Source organism: Balearica regulorum, chromosome 3 (genome assembly GCF_011004875.1).
Source record: "Balearica regulorum gibbericeps isolate bBalReg1 chromosome 3, bBalReg1.pri, whole genome shotgun sequence".
NCBI lineage: Eukaryota > Metazoa > Chordata > Aves > Gruiformes > Gruidae > Balearica > Balearica regulorum.
The window spans coordinates 61,944,473-61,963,031 of NC_046186.1; the positions used below are offsets into that span (position 1 = coordinate 61,944,473).

The 18,559-nt window shown below is 45.1% G+C and overlaps 1 protein-coding gene across 1 annotated transcript; it reads right to left on the reverse strand.

Moving 5' to 3' along the window:
• Positions 1 to 12,222: 12,222 nt before the first annotated feature.
• CCN2 (cellular communication network factor 2) lies at positions 12,223 to 15,481 on the reverse strand. The gene is made up of 5 exons (XM_075748106.1): positions 15,037 to 15,481; positions 14,711 to 14,933; positions 14,318 to 14,569; positions 13,882 to 14,093; positions 12,223 to 13,557 (listed from the first exon to the last, which is right to left on the reverse strand). Exons 1-5 carry the CDS (start codon positions 15,085 to 15,087, stop codon positions 13,261 to 13,263), a joined length of 1,035 nt encoding a protein of 344 aa, XP_075604221.1. The 5' UTR covers positions 15,088 to 15,481; the 3' UTR covers positions 12,223 to 13,260.
• Between the last annotated feature and the right edge of the window lie 3,078 nt (positions 15,482 to 18,559).

The following is an 18,559-nucleotide window of genomic DNA, read 5'->3' on the forward strand; positions in this document are numbered from 1 at the left end:
GTGCCCACAGCGGCACTAGTAATGAGGTTAGGAAACTATCCCAGGCTTATGGCGAGGGCTATGCTCAGCTCTTTTACTGCTGTGCTGTGGTAAACTGTTTTTTACCCTTCTGAGGAGTTCAGGGACAGAGTTAGTGTGAGCCCAGCAACTCACTAAAGCAGGAAGTTTCCAAATATTTTTGTTTAGATGCCACCATTGCCAGTGGCAGCAGCAGCAGCAGCAATGTCTCCTGCTTGCCCTTGTATGCGCTGCAGCAACTTCTGGGAGGCATTGGAGCACCACACTGAGGTGACTCGTGTACCATGAGTGGTATGTCTACCATAGTTTGGGAACCTCTATATTACACGAAACCAATCCAGGTTTGGCATCCTCAGACTCCCTTGGAAAGGAGTCCGAGTTCCTCACTGAACCGCCATGAGTCACCACACCGGCCTCGAGCCTCAGGAAAGGCTGCTATGGAGACCGTGGACAAACTTGCAATAATTATGGAAGCCTGGCAACAAATTTTTAGAGGATGCCACTGCAAATTATCATATTCCTCCTCAGCCACAACATGTGTTGCCCTTTATTGGAGGTTTAGTCCTTGCTAATTTTAGTTTCTCTGCTGAAATACAATGAATACAGTGGGATGGAAAAAAATTGAGTCACCCTAAAGCTCCTGACTGATCTCCCCTGGATCAGAAGACAGCGGAAGCGCACTTCGGCCATGTCCATAAGGCATATACACATGGCTGAAAGTCACTTTAGCTGACATGACACTCTACTTTCATGGTACTCTGGCAAAACCATACTTCAGCACCAGCCTCTGTCTGGGGCTTGAAAGAGAGTTTAAGTTTCTTTGTATCAATCTGTGCTGGAGGCTTTACCTTTCTCATCCTGCATCTATACCAAAACTTTGAATTTCTGGGTGACAGAAAGTGCGCTTTCTGAAAGTGAGGACAATGTATTCACTTCTAAATCTGGTACCTGCTGGCTGCATAAGATGGCACAGTCCACTAGAAAATTTTAATTATATTCTTTGTTATAGTGCTGTAACTAGGTTTTAAACTGTACCTAGCCTCTTTACACTGGGGAAAGGAATGCTGTACACTTGGTTCTGCTGTTCAAAATAAATCGTTTAGCAAGGTGCAAAGTTTGATAATCACATATGGATGCTCTTGACTTTGAACAAATAGTGAGTGCAGCTGCCCTTGCTGGTGATATCTGGCCCTCTTCTGGTCTGGTCTGAAATAACGGGGAAAAGATCTGTTTTGCTCAGTGTACATTTTCTAGGGAAATATGGCCCCAGGACAGTAGAAATCCAGGCAAACCACCTGGAAAAGAATGGGCTTTCTTAAGCTTTTTATGAAATACTTCACATTCTTGTAATTAGCTAACATTCCTACTGCAATTTTCAGAGATTGAAGCACTGGGAAGACTGAATTACTGGGGTCCAAAGAATAAAAAAATCTTTTGCAGAGGGTTATGCTAGACAGAGGATTGTTTTGTTTTGTTTTGGGTTTTTGTTTGTTTTGGTTTTTTTTTTTTTTTAATTTAAATTATTGTATAACCTGTGTATCAGACATACCAGTGGGACTAATTAGACTGCAGATGTTAACACTTCTCTTTCCTTGTACAAATGATCTCAAATCACATAAAATGTACATTGCTAACTCCCACTGCTGGCTTCAACAGAGCAGAAATGCAGTGTGACTCTAAATTGACAACTTCATCACTGGGGAGAATAACTGTTCTTGGGATATCTTGCAGAAATGGGTGTCATCTTGGAGCTTGCATAATATAAACCAGGTTGTCCATAGCCTTCTGCAAAAAAAAAAAGAAAAAAAAAAAAAAAACAACAAAAAAACCTGAAAGCAGGACCCCAGACCCCTTGCCCCCATATACTGCAAGATCAGAACACATTGCAGCCAAAATAGCCTGATTCAAACGGGAAAGGTGAGGTGGTGCTATGACAATGAACATTCATGACTTCAGAGGAAAGTCAGCTAATGGATTGGGTGGTAAAGACTGTATTTTGAGTAAGTCAACAAATTTGGCTGCAGATCTCAAGTTCCAGAGGACAAGACTTGCACTTATCTGCTGTTCACAGGGAGAAGAGAAGAGTTTTTGTTTGACTGGACACTTCTCAGTATGTGTAAAGGGCAAAGCACACAAACTTGGGAAAAACAGAAAACACCATAAGGAAGAAGGTGTCAATTTTTTAGTCATACCCCCTAGCTGGCTCTAAGCCCTTGTCAGGTGTCAAAATGACTTGCAGACTCCATAGCTTTGTCATCTGATGGCATAGAAAGCTGCAGCTCTGGGAAAACAGTTGGTGACAGTTGTTCAGGTTCAGCACTTGATGGAAGTTGCATTCACGTAGCTTCTTGACATGGAGCTCCTTGAATACAGAAAATGTGGAGATTCCTGCAATGTCCAGAATGAATCCTTCATGACGACAATTTGCCAAAGCGTCATCCGTGCCAAAGTAAAGCTTATGAAAGATGGACATTTTTGGCATGAAAGACATGATGGTGAACCCGAAGTATTACAAAGAAAAGACCTAACTACAAGAAAAAGCCGTGTGGAGCTTAATGTCAGAGTCCACAAAAATCACAGAGCTGTAGATACTTCTCCAAGAGTGCAACTGTTCCATTACTGAAAGTGCATCAGAAGAGGGGTAGTGCTTTGGGAATTGGAGGGAATAGATCTATTAGTTGCGAACAATCACATGACTTTTTAAAACAGAAAAATCAGTTAACCAGAAGTCTGTTTTGGCCCAAAGGACTTGGATAAATACGTAAAAAGGAAATATTTCCCACTATTAAGAAGAAGATAAATTTCAAAGACTTGGCAGATGGCAAACACCTTCCTAAAGCCCCATCTTTAAAAACAGAGCTTACACTGATTTTAGCCATCTCTTTGGAGGATGGTTTGCTCAGACATGTAATATATAGCAGAGTTTGATGGTATAAGAGGTGACACTTTATGCAGATGATGGTTTTGTTGGGATGTGTGGATAAGAATTTCAAAGCCATCCTGAAACAGCTAGAACAGCAGTGCTAAGGCTGAATCACAACACAAGATACTTATATGGGGAATATAGTGCTCAGGAGAGAAGTTAACCTGAATATGTTCTCAGACCTGCCTGGCTGAGCTACCACCTTTAACATGAAAACAAGGGGGTAGAGGCACTTCTGTGTAAACCAAACTATGGAAGGAAATGGATTCTCAAACCAGCAACCTGAGAGCAGTACTTGTGTATGGGTAGTTACTCTTGGGAGAGATTTAGAAGCTGAAGAATTTGTTCTGTTGGGACCGGGCTGATGGTGAGCACAAAGCTGGGCTGTCCACAAGACTTTCCAAGAAGGAGGCTGGCACTAGGAGAGCGAGGAGTTTTTCCTGAGCCCTGCCTGGCCCAGTGGTATCGGTACCTCAAGGCCCTTGGGTCCTGCGCCAGGTCTGAGGCTTACTGAGCATTTCCAGCCAGGCTAGTTAAGAAGTCAGTGGAAGGTCTGAAGTTCCGTGAAGATCCCTTACTAAAAGTTGTTCACCTGAGAAAGGCAATGTGAGGAAATGTATCCCTAAAAAGCCTCTTCTCTTTGCTCATGCAGAAGATGAGGTGCACAGTGCTGTTAAGGAGCGGAGTAACGAAAGCAAATCTCAGATGAATCTCTGGTTCTGCGTACCTAAGAATGGCCAGTCTGTCACTACTTCTATTGAATAAAGGTGTTATTGAACTTGTTTGAGTTCTTGTAAAAAAAATCTTCATAAGCGCTTATTTATGAAGGAAGTATATGCGCCTAACACACACCCAGCATTTCTTACCATTTTTTTGACTCTAAGTAATGTAATGTCCATGTACCAGCTTCGGCTGGGAGTCCGGCCGCAGTAACGAGGATCCAGAAGTCAAGGCACAACAGCCCTCTCACCCATTTGTATGTCTAAGCTCATTTCACAGAAATGGGTCTCAAGTAAGGAGCTGGATCAGAGGTTTTTTACAGTAGGTTTGGGTTGGATCCAGAGCATCAGACTCAGAGTCCTATTTGTCAGACCAAACCTACACAAAATGGATGCGACTCATTGTCTATGCATGTTGAAGAAGTCAGGAGGGAAATGAGTTTGCCCTTCAACAATTTAAGTCAAAGGCTTATTGTAACACAATTAGTCAACTGGAAAAAGAGGTGCAATTACATAAGATAAGTTCATGGATTTCTGACAGATCCCTAACGCCTATGTATGAATCTGTTCCCGCCTAAGGAGGAGAAGCAAGCTCCGCTGATCATAAAATTTGGACCTCAGAGGATGTATTAGTGTTAAAGAAGCATGCAAGATAAAAAGCAAGACATTTAAAATACACTCTTCTTTATTACTGCCTTTAATAAATAAACCTCTCTTTTCGGATTATTTTTCCAGGTACCTGCTGGTGACAGCTATTGTGATATATTGTGACATGTTACTGTGATCTGTTCCTCCAGGATGGGTGCCATTTGGCAGTCAGAAGATGCCCAGGGAGGGTCTGCAAGGGGGTCCCATTCTGCTGCCTGCTGCCAGTTCAAAGCACAGCAGCAGTCCAAAGCGGGAGAGGAAGGGGATCAGTGAGACCTCGACCTGTGACTTGCAGCTGGTTCCAGAAGAGTCTTAACTGCACGCTTGGATGTTTTATTTTCTGTGTCTTTAATATAGGTAACAATGATTTGCAGAGTGTATAAACATATGTCTAAGTAGTGCATGGTGCTCAGACACACCTGTGCAGCTATTACTTTAATATTGTATGAGAAAATAAGACGCCCTCTATTCCAAACAAGTCTGTGCTTAGCTCACACCATCCTTCTGCACGAACCAGGACCGATTGTTTCAAGCGAGAAATGACATACCTACCACCAAAAAGAGCACAACGAGCGCGTTTAATCTGCTCTCACACGGCAGGCACGTCGGTACGCGGGGCGCAAGGCTGCTGCCGCGGCGCGGAGCGGAGCGGAGCGGCCACACGGTGTCAGCGTGAGGCCGGGGAAGAGCCCGGCGGCGCCCCGGGGGGCGGCTGGGCCGGCAGCCCTCAGCGGCGGTACCCGGCGCGGGGGGGGGCATTCGCTCTTTCAGGAGTTGTCAGTCTCACAGCGGTTCAGGTGGGGTATTAAGGGCTAGCTAGGTTAAATATTAGACTATATATTGCCGTACTTCCTACACCGTCTATTACAGGCGTTAGGTAACAGAAAAAAGGATGCTCCAAAGTTGCCTCATTAGAAAAGCAATGTTTATCTAAATGCACTCGTGAAATAAAATGTCAGACCGATTTTTTCCTCTCCTTGTTTTGGAGCAGCAGGCAGACAAAATACAGGTGCCAGTGCACAATTCTTTATTTTCTGACTAAAGGACAGGCTGTTTCTGTGCCACCTTACTAGCCCACAGGCAGTCCCGGTGTGGATGTACAGAGCACAAAAAGATCCAAAGACTGGTTTAATGAAGTCTAATAAATAATCCTAGAGACATCTTAGACAAAACTTAACTATTTGGCCTCTCACAATCAGCAGTCACCACGCAGCACAAGATTTTATCAGCCAGCATTACGGTTGCTTGTTTGGCTCTGAGTCTTACTGACAGGGCCATCGCGTATGTCTGTGTGTGGTTGCTAGCAAATATACATATTGTTTCTAAATTGTTTTGTGATAAGGTCTGTGGAGAATGCCATGCAGGAGCCAAAGAAAACATTACATAAATAGTCTCTAATTTGCTTTTCAACTGTATGAAATTAAAGCACTATGAAGGGTAGAAGAATCTTGCCGATTTCTGCATGTAGAAAGTCTATTCATTCTTCATTCAGAAAAGAAGTTTTTATCCAGAGAGTCCTTGCACTCTGAAGGCTGGCTGTACTTCCAAGCTTTGCCATGCTCATTATATATTCGCAGAAGCCAGAAAAGCCAGAACTAAAAATCCCAGTTGTGTACAGTTTTCCAAAGGGTAAGATGAGCATACTCGTATTTGTAGAGTGGAATATTATAAGATGACACATTTATATTGTTATTGCATCCTCATGAGAATAATTACGTAATACAGACAGCTACAGTGGCGGTGCGCGCGTGCGTGCATGCGTGCGTGTGTGTAAAGTTAGACCTTATAGGATATCCTTACACTATCCTTATCCTGTGCTGACTCGCTCCAAGAGTCCGGTACTCTGGCTGTTAAATCAGGGTGGGTAAAATCGCCAGCTCTTCTCTAACAGCATTTTGTTGGGTATCTAATCAAATAACTGTAAAATAAAACGGCATTTCTACAGTGCTGTTTATTACTGCTATGGAAGGTAAGCATGAGCAGGAATGCTGCTGAGCCTATAACACAGCAAGCAAAGCCAAATGTTGCCTTCCCTTGCAATGCTGATCCCAGGTGGCTTCTCGCGGGCATTAGCAATGCTGGGATCCATTTGGGATCACTGGCTGGGGCATGTCCTGATTGCTGCAGTGCTTTCCAAAGTGGCTACTTATTGGCTATGGAGCTGTGGCTGGAAGGATCAATGGAAAGAAAGAAAGAATACATTTCTATGCCATCTAATAAAAATATTTGGAGTCACATGGAGAAGAAAATCCTCAGCTGAGCAGATTCCCCCAGATGGGCAACTACAGCTACCATGCTGATAGGAAAAAACCTTTTGAGAGACACTTATGGCACCTCCCAAGATAAGATGAGCTGGCCTTCATTAACTCCTACCACGTTAGATTTCAGAAGCTTGATCAACTTATTGACCTTGGACTTTTTGACTTCAGAATAAGCCTAGAATTAGAACAATACATATAAATGGAAAAGGCCAAATGTGACTTTTTACGTATTTCCATTGCTCTGCATATTTGCTCTATTGCATACATGGTGTTCTTGAGAATTAAGACAAAACAAATGCTCTTTTCCACTGAGATCAATGAACTCTAACACTGACCTTCCTTAGGGTGGCAGAAATCGGAAATTTGGGGAAGTAAGTTTTTTCTCAGCAAGACCGTGCACTTCTACTCCCTGGCTTTACAGCACGCAGTGGTCCTCACTATTCTCATGCTTTTCATCAAATACATGTTTCTCTCTTCGTCTTGATTCACAGATAAGAAGGTGCAAATTTTACACAGTATTATCTTTCTGTCTTGCTCTTGTTGGCTGTGAAGCTGAACCCCGTAGGGATGGTCATCTGTTTAGCCGATCTGTTTCCTGTTGCTTTACCAATCCTCTCCTCCTGGCAGGGTCTCCACCTGGGGCTGGAGCTGTGTGGCACCAGAGTGCCATTACAGACGTCGACTGAGCCATACCTGTTCTTGAATCAGCGAGTGGCTTGGTGCATGTGGTGTAACCAAAGCCTGAGAGCTGGGGCAAAGTAAGTGCCTTCAGAGGAAGGTGTTGTGCCAAATCACAAAGTCCAGGACGAGATGATCTCTCATCAGAAGATGTCAAATGTCTTGTTTGGTTAAGAATAAAGACTTTTTTCTCTTTTTTTTATTGCATGATTTAAGAAATATGCAATTAAGAAAGCATAATTAACGCCATACCATATCACAGTGTATTGAGATTATAACTAATACCTTCCCAGATGTTACATTGTCTAAAGCTTAAACAGTATTTCAGATCTATTTTGAATCCTTCTCCATCATATTCATTTACCAGATACCACCAGTGTATCACTTGCCCGGTAGGTTGTGCGGTTAGCTGTTTACAGCATACTTTCTTGTGCAATTTGTGCTCCCGCAAGTGCTTATTGCCCAGCAAATGCCACAGGAGCCAGCCTGTGTCCTCTCGGGAGCCCTCCCAGGCACACAGCCCCGTGCAGTTCCCCTAAGGTCCTACAGCCTCAGGACTTTGGGCTGCAGGTGGTCTAAACCAGTGTGACTGCAGTCATGTCAATTAGCTAGGCTGACCTAAGTCCTGAAAACTGGCTGAAAAGCTTAGTTCTTAGCATTTAGCTCAGGAGCAGGAAAACATATTTCATAGCTGCTGAAAGCTGTTAAATACCTGCTTTTAATAGGACTAATTTAAAACAACAAACATTTCTTTGGCTTGTGCGTTTCTTTCAGTGGCCCAATTAACGGGCCCGAGTAATGAATGGAGGCACCACTGGGTTGTGTTTACACTGCAGTACCGCGTTAGCAACCTTTTGGTCCTGCTTGGGAGGCTGTAAAATGCTTTGTTCCTCACAGCATAAACACTATTATACTACTATTAGGGTTGGATTTACTTACTATTAAGCAAATGTAAATACTCCTGCATTTGGCACTGCCCCAATAACAGACGGGAGCTGAGGAATGCTGCCACAATACACGGTCAGAGGTTTCGGGAGGGGGACACTTTTCAGAATCGCCCCATATTCACTGTCTCTGGGGTGTGGGCTCAGATGGGCACAGAGAAGAGCTGAAAAGGCCAGGGTAGCAGCAATGACTGCAAGCAGTCGTTCTCCGATGCAGGAGCAACGCTGGGCCGTGCAGTGGAGATGGGACCTTAGTCACGCTTCTAAACTCTATTCAAACACTAAATGTGTTGAAGGCTTTACTACAGTTTGAAAAAAGGTTCCTTGAAGAAATTCCTGGTATTTCCTGGTTCCAGGCAGGCTGAAAAACACTGTGAGAATGTGGTGGCTTTTGGTATGTCCATTTATGGGCATGAATCAAAGGAACTGCAGGGAGGAAAAAAAGTGGAAAATGAGAGGAAAAATAAGTTAACTGAGCTACTTCCTCTCTCGGATTCTTCTTGGGTTTTGGGCAAAACCTTACACTGGTATTTCATCCCAACTTCTCCTTGCTAACTACTTCCATATGTAGGCATAGTATAACATCAGTTAAAGCCACATTTAAGCACTGTTTTTAAAGAACTTACTTAGGTTTTTGGTGGTAGGATGCAAAGTCAGAATGGTTGAGTTACTATATGTTTAGGTAAGAATATTACTGTGCCTTCTTACATTTGATGTCCTTTTCAGTGTGATGGTACGAGTGCTTTCTTCAAGTGCGATGTGCGAAAAACCTTTGCTACATGAGAAAAATACAAACGATCTAGTCAGACTATGCTATTTCTAGTGGTGCCCAAAAGTCAGTTTTCTCAGCTGAGTCCCCGTCTTTGTGAGACAAACAACTGGATACTGTTCAAAGACTTATTTGTTCCTGTATGGTTACGGATCATTAAAAGTGGCTCATTCTTGAAGAGTTTCTTAACTAGTGTCTTTTGGATGTTTCTGAGCTCTGAGGAATCTGACAAATTTCCATCTGGAGAGTAGAGCTTATTTCATATGAAAGGGCTATAATCCGTGTCTGTTGTTCACATCTGTATTGTGTTAGAAAGTTAAGCTGCAAAATCCATGCAAAAGTGTTATGGTACAAAAATCTGAAATAGGATGGATTAGAGTTAGTTCACAAATTATTTGATACTCTGGTCTCCAGCCACCTTAAATTCCTGTTTAATGATTAATTGAGTATCATTTATTAAAGTGAGTATTGGCTTTACAGTAGTCCTTTACGAAGTGTATTATTAGTATTGCTGGAGATCCATTTTAAGGAGCTGGTCATTTGAATGAATATACTGTCATATATGAATAAAATATTTTAACAGTACAGTAGTAACCCTGCACAATAGGATTTTCTGAAGATGCAAGCATCCGTAAGCAAACTTCTAAACCAAGGTGTTTTGGAAGGAATGTGAACCAATGTTCTCTCCCATGTAAGTGACTTTGGACTTTTGGGCTCAAGTTTTTGTTCTTGCATCTGTGCATCTTAGGCACAAGGAATGAAATCAGGAAACACCTTTACAGTGGAAAGGCCCATATTTTAACCATCCTTTAAGATGCCAGAAATTCCACATGAGGCCTTTTCCCAGGATACCTTTGAAAGAAAAATCTTACAAACAGTATGATGCCTACCCACACCTCTAGAGACCTTACAACAAAGTATTTAAATTTCTGTTCCTTCAGAGATAAAACCTTCAGAGGTCTGACACCTGTGAAATGGTGTACAATGCATCCTTCTGTCAGAAGACTACATGTGTTCCTGGGGAAAAAAAAGGAGTGCAAATCATTATAATGCAGCAATAGCTGAGATTTATGATCCCTGAAATACTCAGGTGAGAGCAACAACTTGCTAAAAAGATTTGCATATGCAGCATGCTTCCTTATTTTAATTCACAGTGGCAATGGCAAGCCACCATTAAAATATTCTGACAGGAGGCCTCTTCCATCCTTCTCCGCTGACCTGTGAAGCAGTGTGGTAATTTGTTGGATGGCAGGCAAAGCAGCTGCATCATCGCATTACCGGTCAGAGGACAGGTTGTGGTCCCCAGCTGTTTTGGGGGACCCCCTTTGTGGGTGTCTAATTATAGATGGCCCTCCCTGAACTAGAGTGCTGCTGCAGTTCTCTGGCCCTGCAGCGTTGCACGCCAGGCGCAGCTGGCAGGCAGCACCACAGCGCTGAGGTGTCTGGATACAGCCCACTCTGCAGGGGACTGCCAGCAGAACCTGAATGAATCTCATGAGCTGGTCATGAGATATTATAAGGAATGGCCATTCATTATAATGACTGATATCCATGTTGATGATTGTAAAAGAATGTAGAGCAGAGTTATTAATCAATGGGCTTGAGCAGCATTATAAACACCCCATCTCTTAAAGGCATTAATCCCAACCTGCCAGGTATATCGTGCTTCCTTCTATTCTGATCCTGAGAGCTTCTACAGTGATGGCTATGAATGAAGTCCATGTACGTTCTGTCCTTGCTGGAACTAGAAATGACAGTTCTCTTGTTATTTGGGGGTGGAGCCGCAGCAGCAGTTGGACAACCAGTCCTTGCTGTGGTACGAGCGTTTGAAGTGTTTCCAGGGTGAACTGAACGGCTGTATCATATTCATAACCTGAAAAAAAAAAATAGAGGAAAAATGCTGAGGAGTCTTAGGGAGTGTAAGAGCCAGAGGCTACCCAGAACTATTTCATATGGGACACAGAAAGCCACTTCCTCATACCAGGAGAATTCCTCGTATTTTTTAGAGGAAGGGGAAATGCTTCTATGGCCTTGTGCAAAGCCTGGTGAGGCCACTGGCAAGACTCCCATTGACTTCCCATTAGGTTAGGGCTCTGATGTCCATCGTTAGCCAAAGCTGGCGTTACGCTGATTTGCCGCTAATGCTAGCTGAAATCAATGGGATTGGAAGGTGCTCAGGCAGGATGGACATTTTTGTAAGCTAACACTTTTTCACCACCAGGAAATTCCAGATTGAACTTGTTGGCCTGAAAAGGATTCTTGTTGGAGAGTATGTGTTTTTTCTGAAAACAAGAACTAATGCTTCTAGTGCAAAGGTTAATTTTAAATTCAGAGAATCCCCTCATCTTAATAAAAAGGGACAAAAAAAGCCTGTTGTTATTAACGTAGGACCTAGCACAGGACTGAAGCTTTCCTTTTAGCTTTAGGGGATGAGGGAAGTGACTCACAACTGTCTTATACTGGTTTTTCCTTATCTGAGAAGAACATTTGGAGCATTATCAAAGTGTGCAACTCTTACGCTTCTCATCTGTGGGCCTGTAAGAGTTTGAATCAATGGATACTTTAGACAGAATTGTCACATAAAATGATTTGCCCCCCGTCTTTAAGTAGGAAGATAACCCAGGTATTGGTCATCTGAGTTCAGTGCTCTGCCTACCATGCCACACTAAGGTCTTAATTCAAGTAAAACCACATCTATGTGAGCCCTACTCTGCATGAAGGTTAAATCAGATCTTAAGAGGCCCCTTCCAACCTGTATTATTCTGTGATTTTTTTATGATACAACTCATCAGCTACACACTGAGGATTTCACCAAATTTTGGACTTCTGGACTTGACTTTACAGTCAGGTGCCACTACAATGCAGGTACTTCAAAAAACATTTTCCTTAGCTGAAAACAAATCTTAACCAGTGGAACATTTCAATGAAAGTATGTTGCATAGAATATGTTAGCAGGAGTTGAATACTACAGTGACCAGCTGGCTCATTTTAAAGCCACCACATGTGATGCCATGAGGAACCTGCTGTACTAATGCAATACGTGGTTTGGCAAAGCAACCCTGGCCCTGCTCTCCATTCTGCGATCAGGAGAGTAACAAACTACAGTTGGTTCACTAGTCAAAGAGTAAGTAACCACTTATTCCTAAGTGTATGTGCTTCTGGACAAAAAAACCCCACACCACACATTGCTTGATAAAGCCAAGCCCTTTTAAGAAGATGTAAATTAACAGTGAAGACTAAAGGTAAATGAAATACCAAGCCATTTATATAAAAAATATAAATACTTTATTTCCAACTAAAAAGGTGCAAACATGTAACTTTTGGTCACACTTCTCAACAAATAAACTTTCCAAAAAGAGCCATAGTCAAAGAAAGAAACAAATGCTCGAGTGGAAAGACTGATGAGATACAGAAGAGCCATTTTTCTAAAAGCCACTTGTCCAACAAAGTGGAAGTAAGTGTATTTTGCCAGATGAGTGCTTTGTAAGGATACAGGCACCCCACCTCTAATACTGTCCATCTTGACCTCAACTCACCGTTTGGCCCTATCTGCACAATTTCCACTAGAGTATCTATTTCATGCTTTGAATGCATTGTCAGACAAGCTTTAAATCCTACCTATGTTGTTCCAAAAAAAGAAGGCTATCATTGAATTTTCAAAGCATTAAACAAAGGCACAAAACTTTAAATTAATTTAGATAACTGTACAAATATATATACACACAGTATTTACAATATTAATAAGAAGTAGCTTGTTACAGGTAAATTAACTGCCACAAGCTGTCCAGTCTAATAGACATGATTCTGATTCTTGTTGACCAAGCCGTATGAATCAGAGCGTCAGAGCTGAAACATTACTGTCCTGACTAACAGAACACCTTCTGCTTAGCACTTTGCTGGGTGAGGGTTTGCATTCCAGCTGTTGCTGTCATTGAACCAGCGCCAGCAAACATGCTAATGGTCTCCTTCTCAATTGCACTACTAGATGAAGCACGCTGTACCACATTAAGGGAACATTTGCTTGACTCTGCTTTTCCTGCCTATTTCCCTTAACCCCTTCACAACACCTCGCAAACAGCATGTTCTGAAGCTGTGTCTCGCTGTGGTCCCACTGTCCATTTAACCTTCTTCTTCAAACCACCGTTTGGGGTCAGTAGAAAAAATTGTCTTAAGTCACATGGAGCAGTTTGTTGAAATTAAAAAAAAACTGTTTTAAATACCTTGTGCTATTGAATCATGTTTACAAAATGAGATGCAAATCAGTTCAAGTTGAGAATCTAGTTAGCGTCTCCTTCTGGCTTTATGCCATGTCTCCATACATCTTTCTGTAGTACAGAGACTCAAAGATGTCATTGTCTCCAGGGCAGTTGTAGTGGCACGCGCAGGTCTTGATGAACATCATTTTCCTTTTCATGATCTCCCCATCAGGGCACTTGAACTCCACGGGGAGGGTGGTTGTTCTGTGGGGTGTGCAGCAGCGCCCGTCAGTGCAGACACCACAGAACTTAGCTCTGTAGGTCTTCACGCTGGTGCAGCCGGACAGCTCAAACTTGATGGGCTTGGAGATTTTGGGGGTGCGAATGCACTTTTTCCCTTTCTGTTAGGATATAAGTGAATACAAAATGTTTAGAAGGTAGGCTTTCACACAGCACTAAGTTTGCAAGCTAAGGGCAAGCAGACATGCTAATCCTCATATTTTCATGAAGCAAGAGTGTCTTACATAGTGTCACAATACAGGGTGAGAAAAAATTAAGGACATTTAATCGCAAACTATTCACTTCTGGGGCAAAACTCAAATTTCAAGGTAAACCACTTGAAACTGACTACCTGTCAGAACTGCACATTTTTTGGTAAGACACTGGGTTTTTGCTATTGGATGGAAGCATCCTAGTAGATCATACATAAAGGCGAGACTCTTTACCTTGATGTTCTCCTCCAGGTCTGCTTCGCAAGGTCTGACCATGCAGAGTCTACTCTGTTTCTCCAGTCTGCAGAAGGCATTATCATTGGTGACCCTGGTTGAGATGCCCATGCCGCAGGTCTTGGAGCAAGCACTCCATTCAGTGGTCTGCACCAGGCAGTTGGCACGCATCATAGTTGGGTCTGGACCATAAGTATCTTCGAGTCTGTAAGCTGCAGGGGACAGACAACCCGGATGAGACTATCTCATGCCCTGCGAGAAGCTCTCTTCCCTTTCCTTAGAAATCCAGGCAGACACACTTATCTGTGGGGTGCCCCGCTAACTGCTGCACTCCAGCTGCCAGCGTGCCCTGCTTCAACCCATCCCACTGCCTTCAACCTCCATGCAGGGTGCCCCTTCTCCCTGGGCTGCCATCTGCAGAGGGACCCCCACTCACCAGCGAGAGCGGGTCCCATGGCGGTCTGATCTTTGGCCTCGTCGCAGACCCACTCCTCGCAGCACTTTCCAGGGAGCTTCACCCGACGCGGGTAGGGGCAGTCAGGGCTGGGCAGGCGGACGTCCATGCTGCAGAGGGGCACGCAGCCCACCGCCCCGTCCAGGCAGGTGCACTGGTACTTGCAGCTGCTCTGGAAAGACTCGCCGCTGCGGTACACCATGCCGCCGAAGACACACGGGGCGCCGTCCCGAGCTGCGAAGAGCAGGAGGTGGAGGGTGAGGCGGGCGGGAGGTGCAGCGAGGCCGGGCCGCAGCCTCGGCTTCCCCCTTCTTTCCCCAGCGCGGCGGGGCCCCGTCCCTGCTCCCCCGGCCGGCGGCCGTCCCGGGGACTCACCGGTGCAGACGCCGATCCGACGGTTGGCGGGGGAGCCGAAGTCGCAGAAGAGCCCCTTGTGGTGGTCGCAGGGGTCACGCTCGGTGCAGAGCTCGCCCAGCTGCTTGGCGCATACACGGCAGCAGCCGCAGCCGTCGGGCACCAGGGAGACGCCGGCGGGACAGGTGGGACCGGGCCCCGGGGGACACTGGCATTGCCCGCTACACTCCTGGCCCTGCGCCTCCTGCGAGCGGCGGGGGGGGTGAGAGAGAGAAGGACGTCAAGGCCGCCGCCGGGACCGCGCCGGCCGGGGCAGGGGTGGCGGCGCCGCGGGCGGAGGCACTTACCGGGCTGAGGAGGGCGAGGAGAAGGGCTACGGCGAAGCTGGCGGGGGCCATCCCGCGGCGGTCGTCGGCTTGTGGGCTGCGCGGCGTCGGGAGGCAGCGGCGTGAGGCTGCCCGGCGGAGGGGCGGTGAGGTGAGCCGAGGTGAGGAGAGTTTCGCGCCGGGCGATTCTCGGCAGCGGCGCTGCGCGGACGGGCCTGTCGCGGTGGGCGCTAGGTCGGCGGGCGGGTGGCTGCTGTGTGCTGCGCTGCTCTGCTCCGCTTTCCTCCGCTGTGCTCCTTCCCAGTCCGGCGGGAGAGTAGCTGTGTGACTGCAGAGTGCCGAGGCAGCCGCCCCTTTATACGCGGCGGCGGCGCGGCCTCGCCAATGGGCTGAATGGGGCCGCGGACAAACAGCGACATTCCGCGCATTCCTGCGCGCCGCGCCGCGCCGCCCGCCCCGCCCCGCGCCGCCGCCGCCGCCCCGGAGCGGCCCTGACCCCTGACTCCCGCATTCCTCCGTCTGCGCCCCCCCCGAACGCACACCACCCCCCCCCCCCCCGGCTTTTTATTTTTCACCCTGATGTTTTTTAAATGTGAGTCAGCGGCTCTCGGCTGCCCGCCCCCCCGGTCCCCTCTCCCCACCCCGGCAGCGCGTTATTTCGAGGCGGGCAGCGGGTCCGGCGGGAAGGGGCGAGGCGGGCGGCGGGGCGGTTGCCAGGGGCGGCCGGGGGAATCCGTTATTTCCCGTCCTCTGTTCTCCCCGCTCGCCCCTCGTCCCCCGGGCAGAGGGGACGGGGGGCGGGTGGTTTCGGGGATGGCCCGAGTCCGCCGAGCTCCCCGGGGGCGGCCGGCGGGGCCCTCACCTCGGGGTGCCCGGTGGTGAACGGTCCTGGCGCTTTGGTACCACCAAAAAAAGGTATAATTACGCTACCAGGTATAAATTGACTCTGTGTACCACTGAATCATACTGAATATTTGTAATGTGTTCCTTCCCTAATAGATGCTCTCTATGAATAGAGAGAGTGCCTATTTACTCTGAAATATTTGGCACAGTGGACGGAGTCTGAAGCGTGGAAGAAGTGGCTATTATTTTCCCACTGCCTGTGTGCAGCTGTCATTTCTGAGCAACACGTTCCTCACACATCCCTGCCTCCCAACCTTGCTGTTGGTCCATCCCAGGATTACAACAAGAAGAGACTGGCATGCCACCGCACTCAGCCAAAACCTCAACGCTGTGGTTTGTATTTGACTGAACCCAAGACCTAGGCATTGTGGCTTGTATTAAATCATTGCAGATAACTGTTATGGTTTTCTTTTCCTTTTTTTTTTTTTTTTAACCCGGAGGATAGTTTTTTCCCCACCTCTCCATGTATCATTTGAATATTCAGTGATGTCATGTTGTTTGACCTCTGCGTTAATGCAAGGAATGCCAACGTTTTGGCTTTTGACCTGTAGAAGTATGTTAGTGTTTAATGAGAGAGACCGGCTTAATGCATCTTATAAGGCAAACTGAAATCTGATGGATATTTTAAAAGAAACCATCTTTTGCACATAGGCTTTCTCCCCCTGCCATTCCCCTCCTTCTTTCCATCCCTCCATATGTAGGCATACTGCCACACTATGATACAGCAATACGTATGCACAGGATTCTTGAGGGAAAAAGATTTGTTTTCATGTAAAGCCCCAGTAGGATATATTGTACTTTAAAAGTGTTATTTATATTCTGCCAGCACTGTACTTTGGCTGGTAAAGTTGTTTGGATGTCGTTTCTTCTACTTGAAATTCTCCATTAAAAGAAATGAGATCGGCTCTGAAAGAAAAAAATATATCCCAGAGGAACAGTTAATGGTAAATAATATATGTTCCCAAACCCATAAGGCCTCCTGAAATCTGTATTTACTTGAAGGACTCCAATGGCCTCAGTGCTGGGTAAATAATATGTGTACCAAACTATGTATGACATGCATACCAAAATGCAAATGTAACCAGGTAAACAGAATGCCTTTTTTAAATGCCTAAATATGGTAGGAGAACATCAGAGAGAGAGGCTCTAGATGTGTTTTATAACTTTCCATGTAAGGTTTTTTCATATAAACAATTTTATTAAACAAAACCTAAGAATCTCACTGACAGAAAAAGTATGTTTAAAAGTAACAAACCACGAGAAAGCCAGGAAATCCAAAATTAAAGGATAAATCTGTCCTAAGTCGTCACACTGCGGGCCAAGTACAGCAAGCCCCATCTACTTGCTGCCCTGAGAAAAACAAAGACTGAAATAGGCATTTGGACTTCAGAACTAATTCTGGTCTTGCACCACTGTGAATCGGGCATTAGTCCACTAAATTATCAGTTGTATGAACCCATGAAAGTGCATAAGAATCAGAGTCCATCAGGTTTCCCTTTTTGTCATTTTGGTTTCTGTGCTGTTGGATGTGACTCTCGGGGTACCTTGTTTGTGTGTGCATATGTATGCACAGAGGCGAAGGGAACCTGGAAGCAAAGGTAGTACTTTCGGGGTCCAATCAGTCTTCAGCTTATCCTTTCTGATGACAACATGTCATGGGTTGGAGTAATACCTCTTGGCATTGATGCATAAAATGGTTAAAATGCACTAATTTTGACTTCCATGCAGGTGTTTATACAGCACATGCTTTTAAGATAGTATATTTTTTCTGTCGAAACTAGGAATTCACTACACTGGCCTTGCAGACTTGTTTACACAGCTATATACAGTATGTGTGTGTCTACATCAGCTTCAGTTGGTATAGTTCCTTTGGTGAAGTCTTGTAAAATGTACAGGTGTGGATATGCTACATTCCTCTCTTGTGTTTTTCCTTCTTTTTTTTTTTTTTCCCTCCTTCCCCCCCAGAAGTCACTTGATCAGGTATCAGACATACTGAAAACCTGGCAAGACTACAGGAAAGTGGCTAGACTTGGAGTGTTTGTGTACTTAAAGAAAGAATCTTGCACATTTTCAACTTTCAGTCACAGATATTTTTTTATAAGAGCAATTGGAGGTCTGAGCCAGCCCTCAAAGCGGAAATCAAAAGCTCCCAGAGAAACATACCCGAGGAATGTGAATCTGATCCAAGAACCATACGCAATGCACATACAGTACTGTCAGTCTTATAGGAAGTCTAGCCATATATGGACATCTGGACCCTGAGCTGTTTATCATCATGATAGGCTTGTAGCTGGCTTCAGACATTTCTGGCTTGCCTCAGGTTTAGTGTGCCAATTAGTTCCCTTCCCAAAATGCTCACCAGGATATTTCTTAAAAATTTTAATAAATACATCTCAAAATCCTGAGAGGTCTAGTTAAAGTTACGTTAGTAGGCTTTTGCTTAAAATGCAGATTCCAAGCAAGACTTACTCTGCTAGCTCAGAAATAGACACAGAATAAAAATAAAGAGATTTATTCCATCATGAATGTGGTTGCCTGGTATTTGTCTTTCTTCGAAGTCATCTGGTAACTTATTCTATGTATCTGTAGGCATAGAAAGTGCTCTAAAGTAGACTACTTGCTGGACTTTTACTCATCCTTT

Coding starts and splice junctions, on each gene's coding strand:
- CCN2 (XM_075748106.1), bottom strand. CDS start 15,087: ATGGCCCCCGCCAGCTTCGCCGTAGCCCTTCTCCTCGCCCTCCTCAGC. Junction 14,094..14,317: donor CATGGGACCCGCTCTCGCTG/GTGAGTGGGGGT, acceptor TGTCCCCTGCAG/CTTACAGACTCGAAGATACT. Junction 13,558..13,881: donor ACCTGGAGGAGAACATCAAG/GTAAAGAGTCTC, acceptor ATATCCTAACAG/AAAGGGAAAAAGTGCATTCG.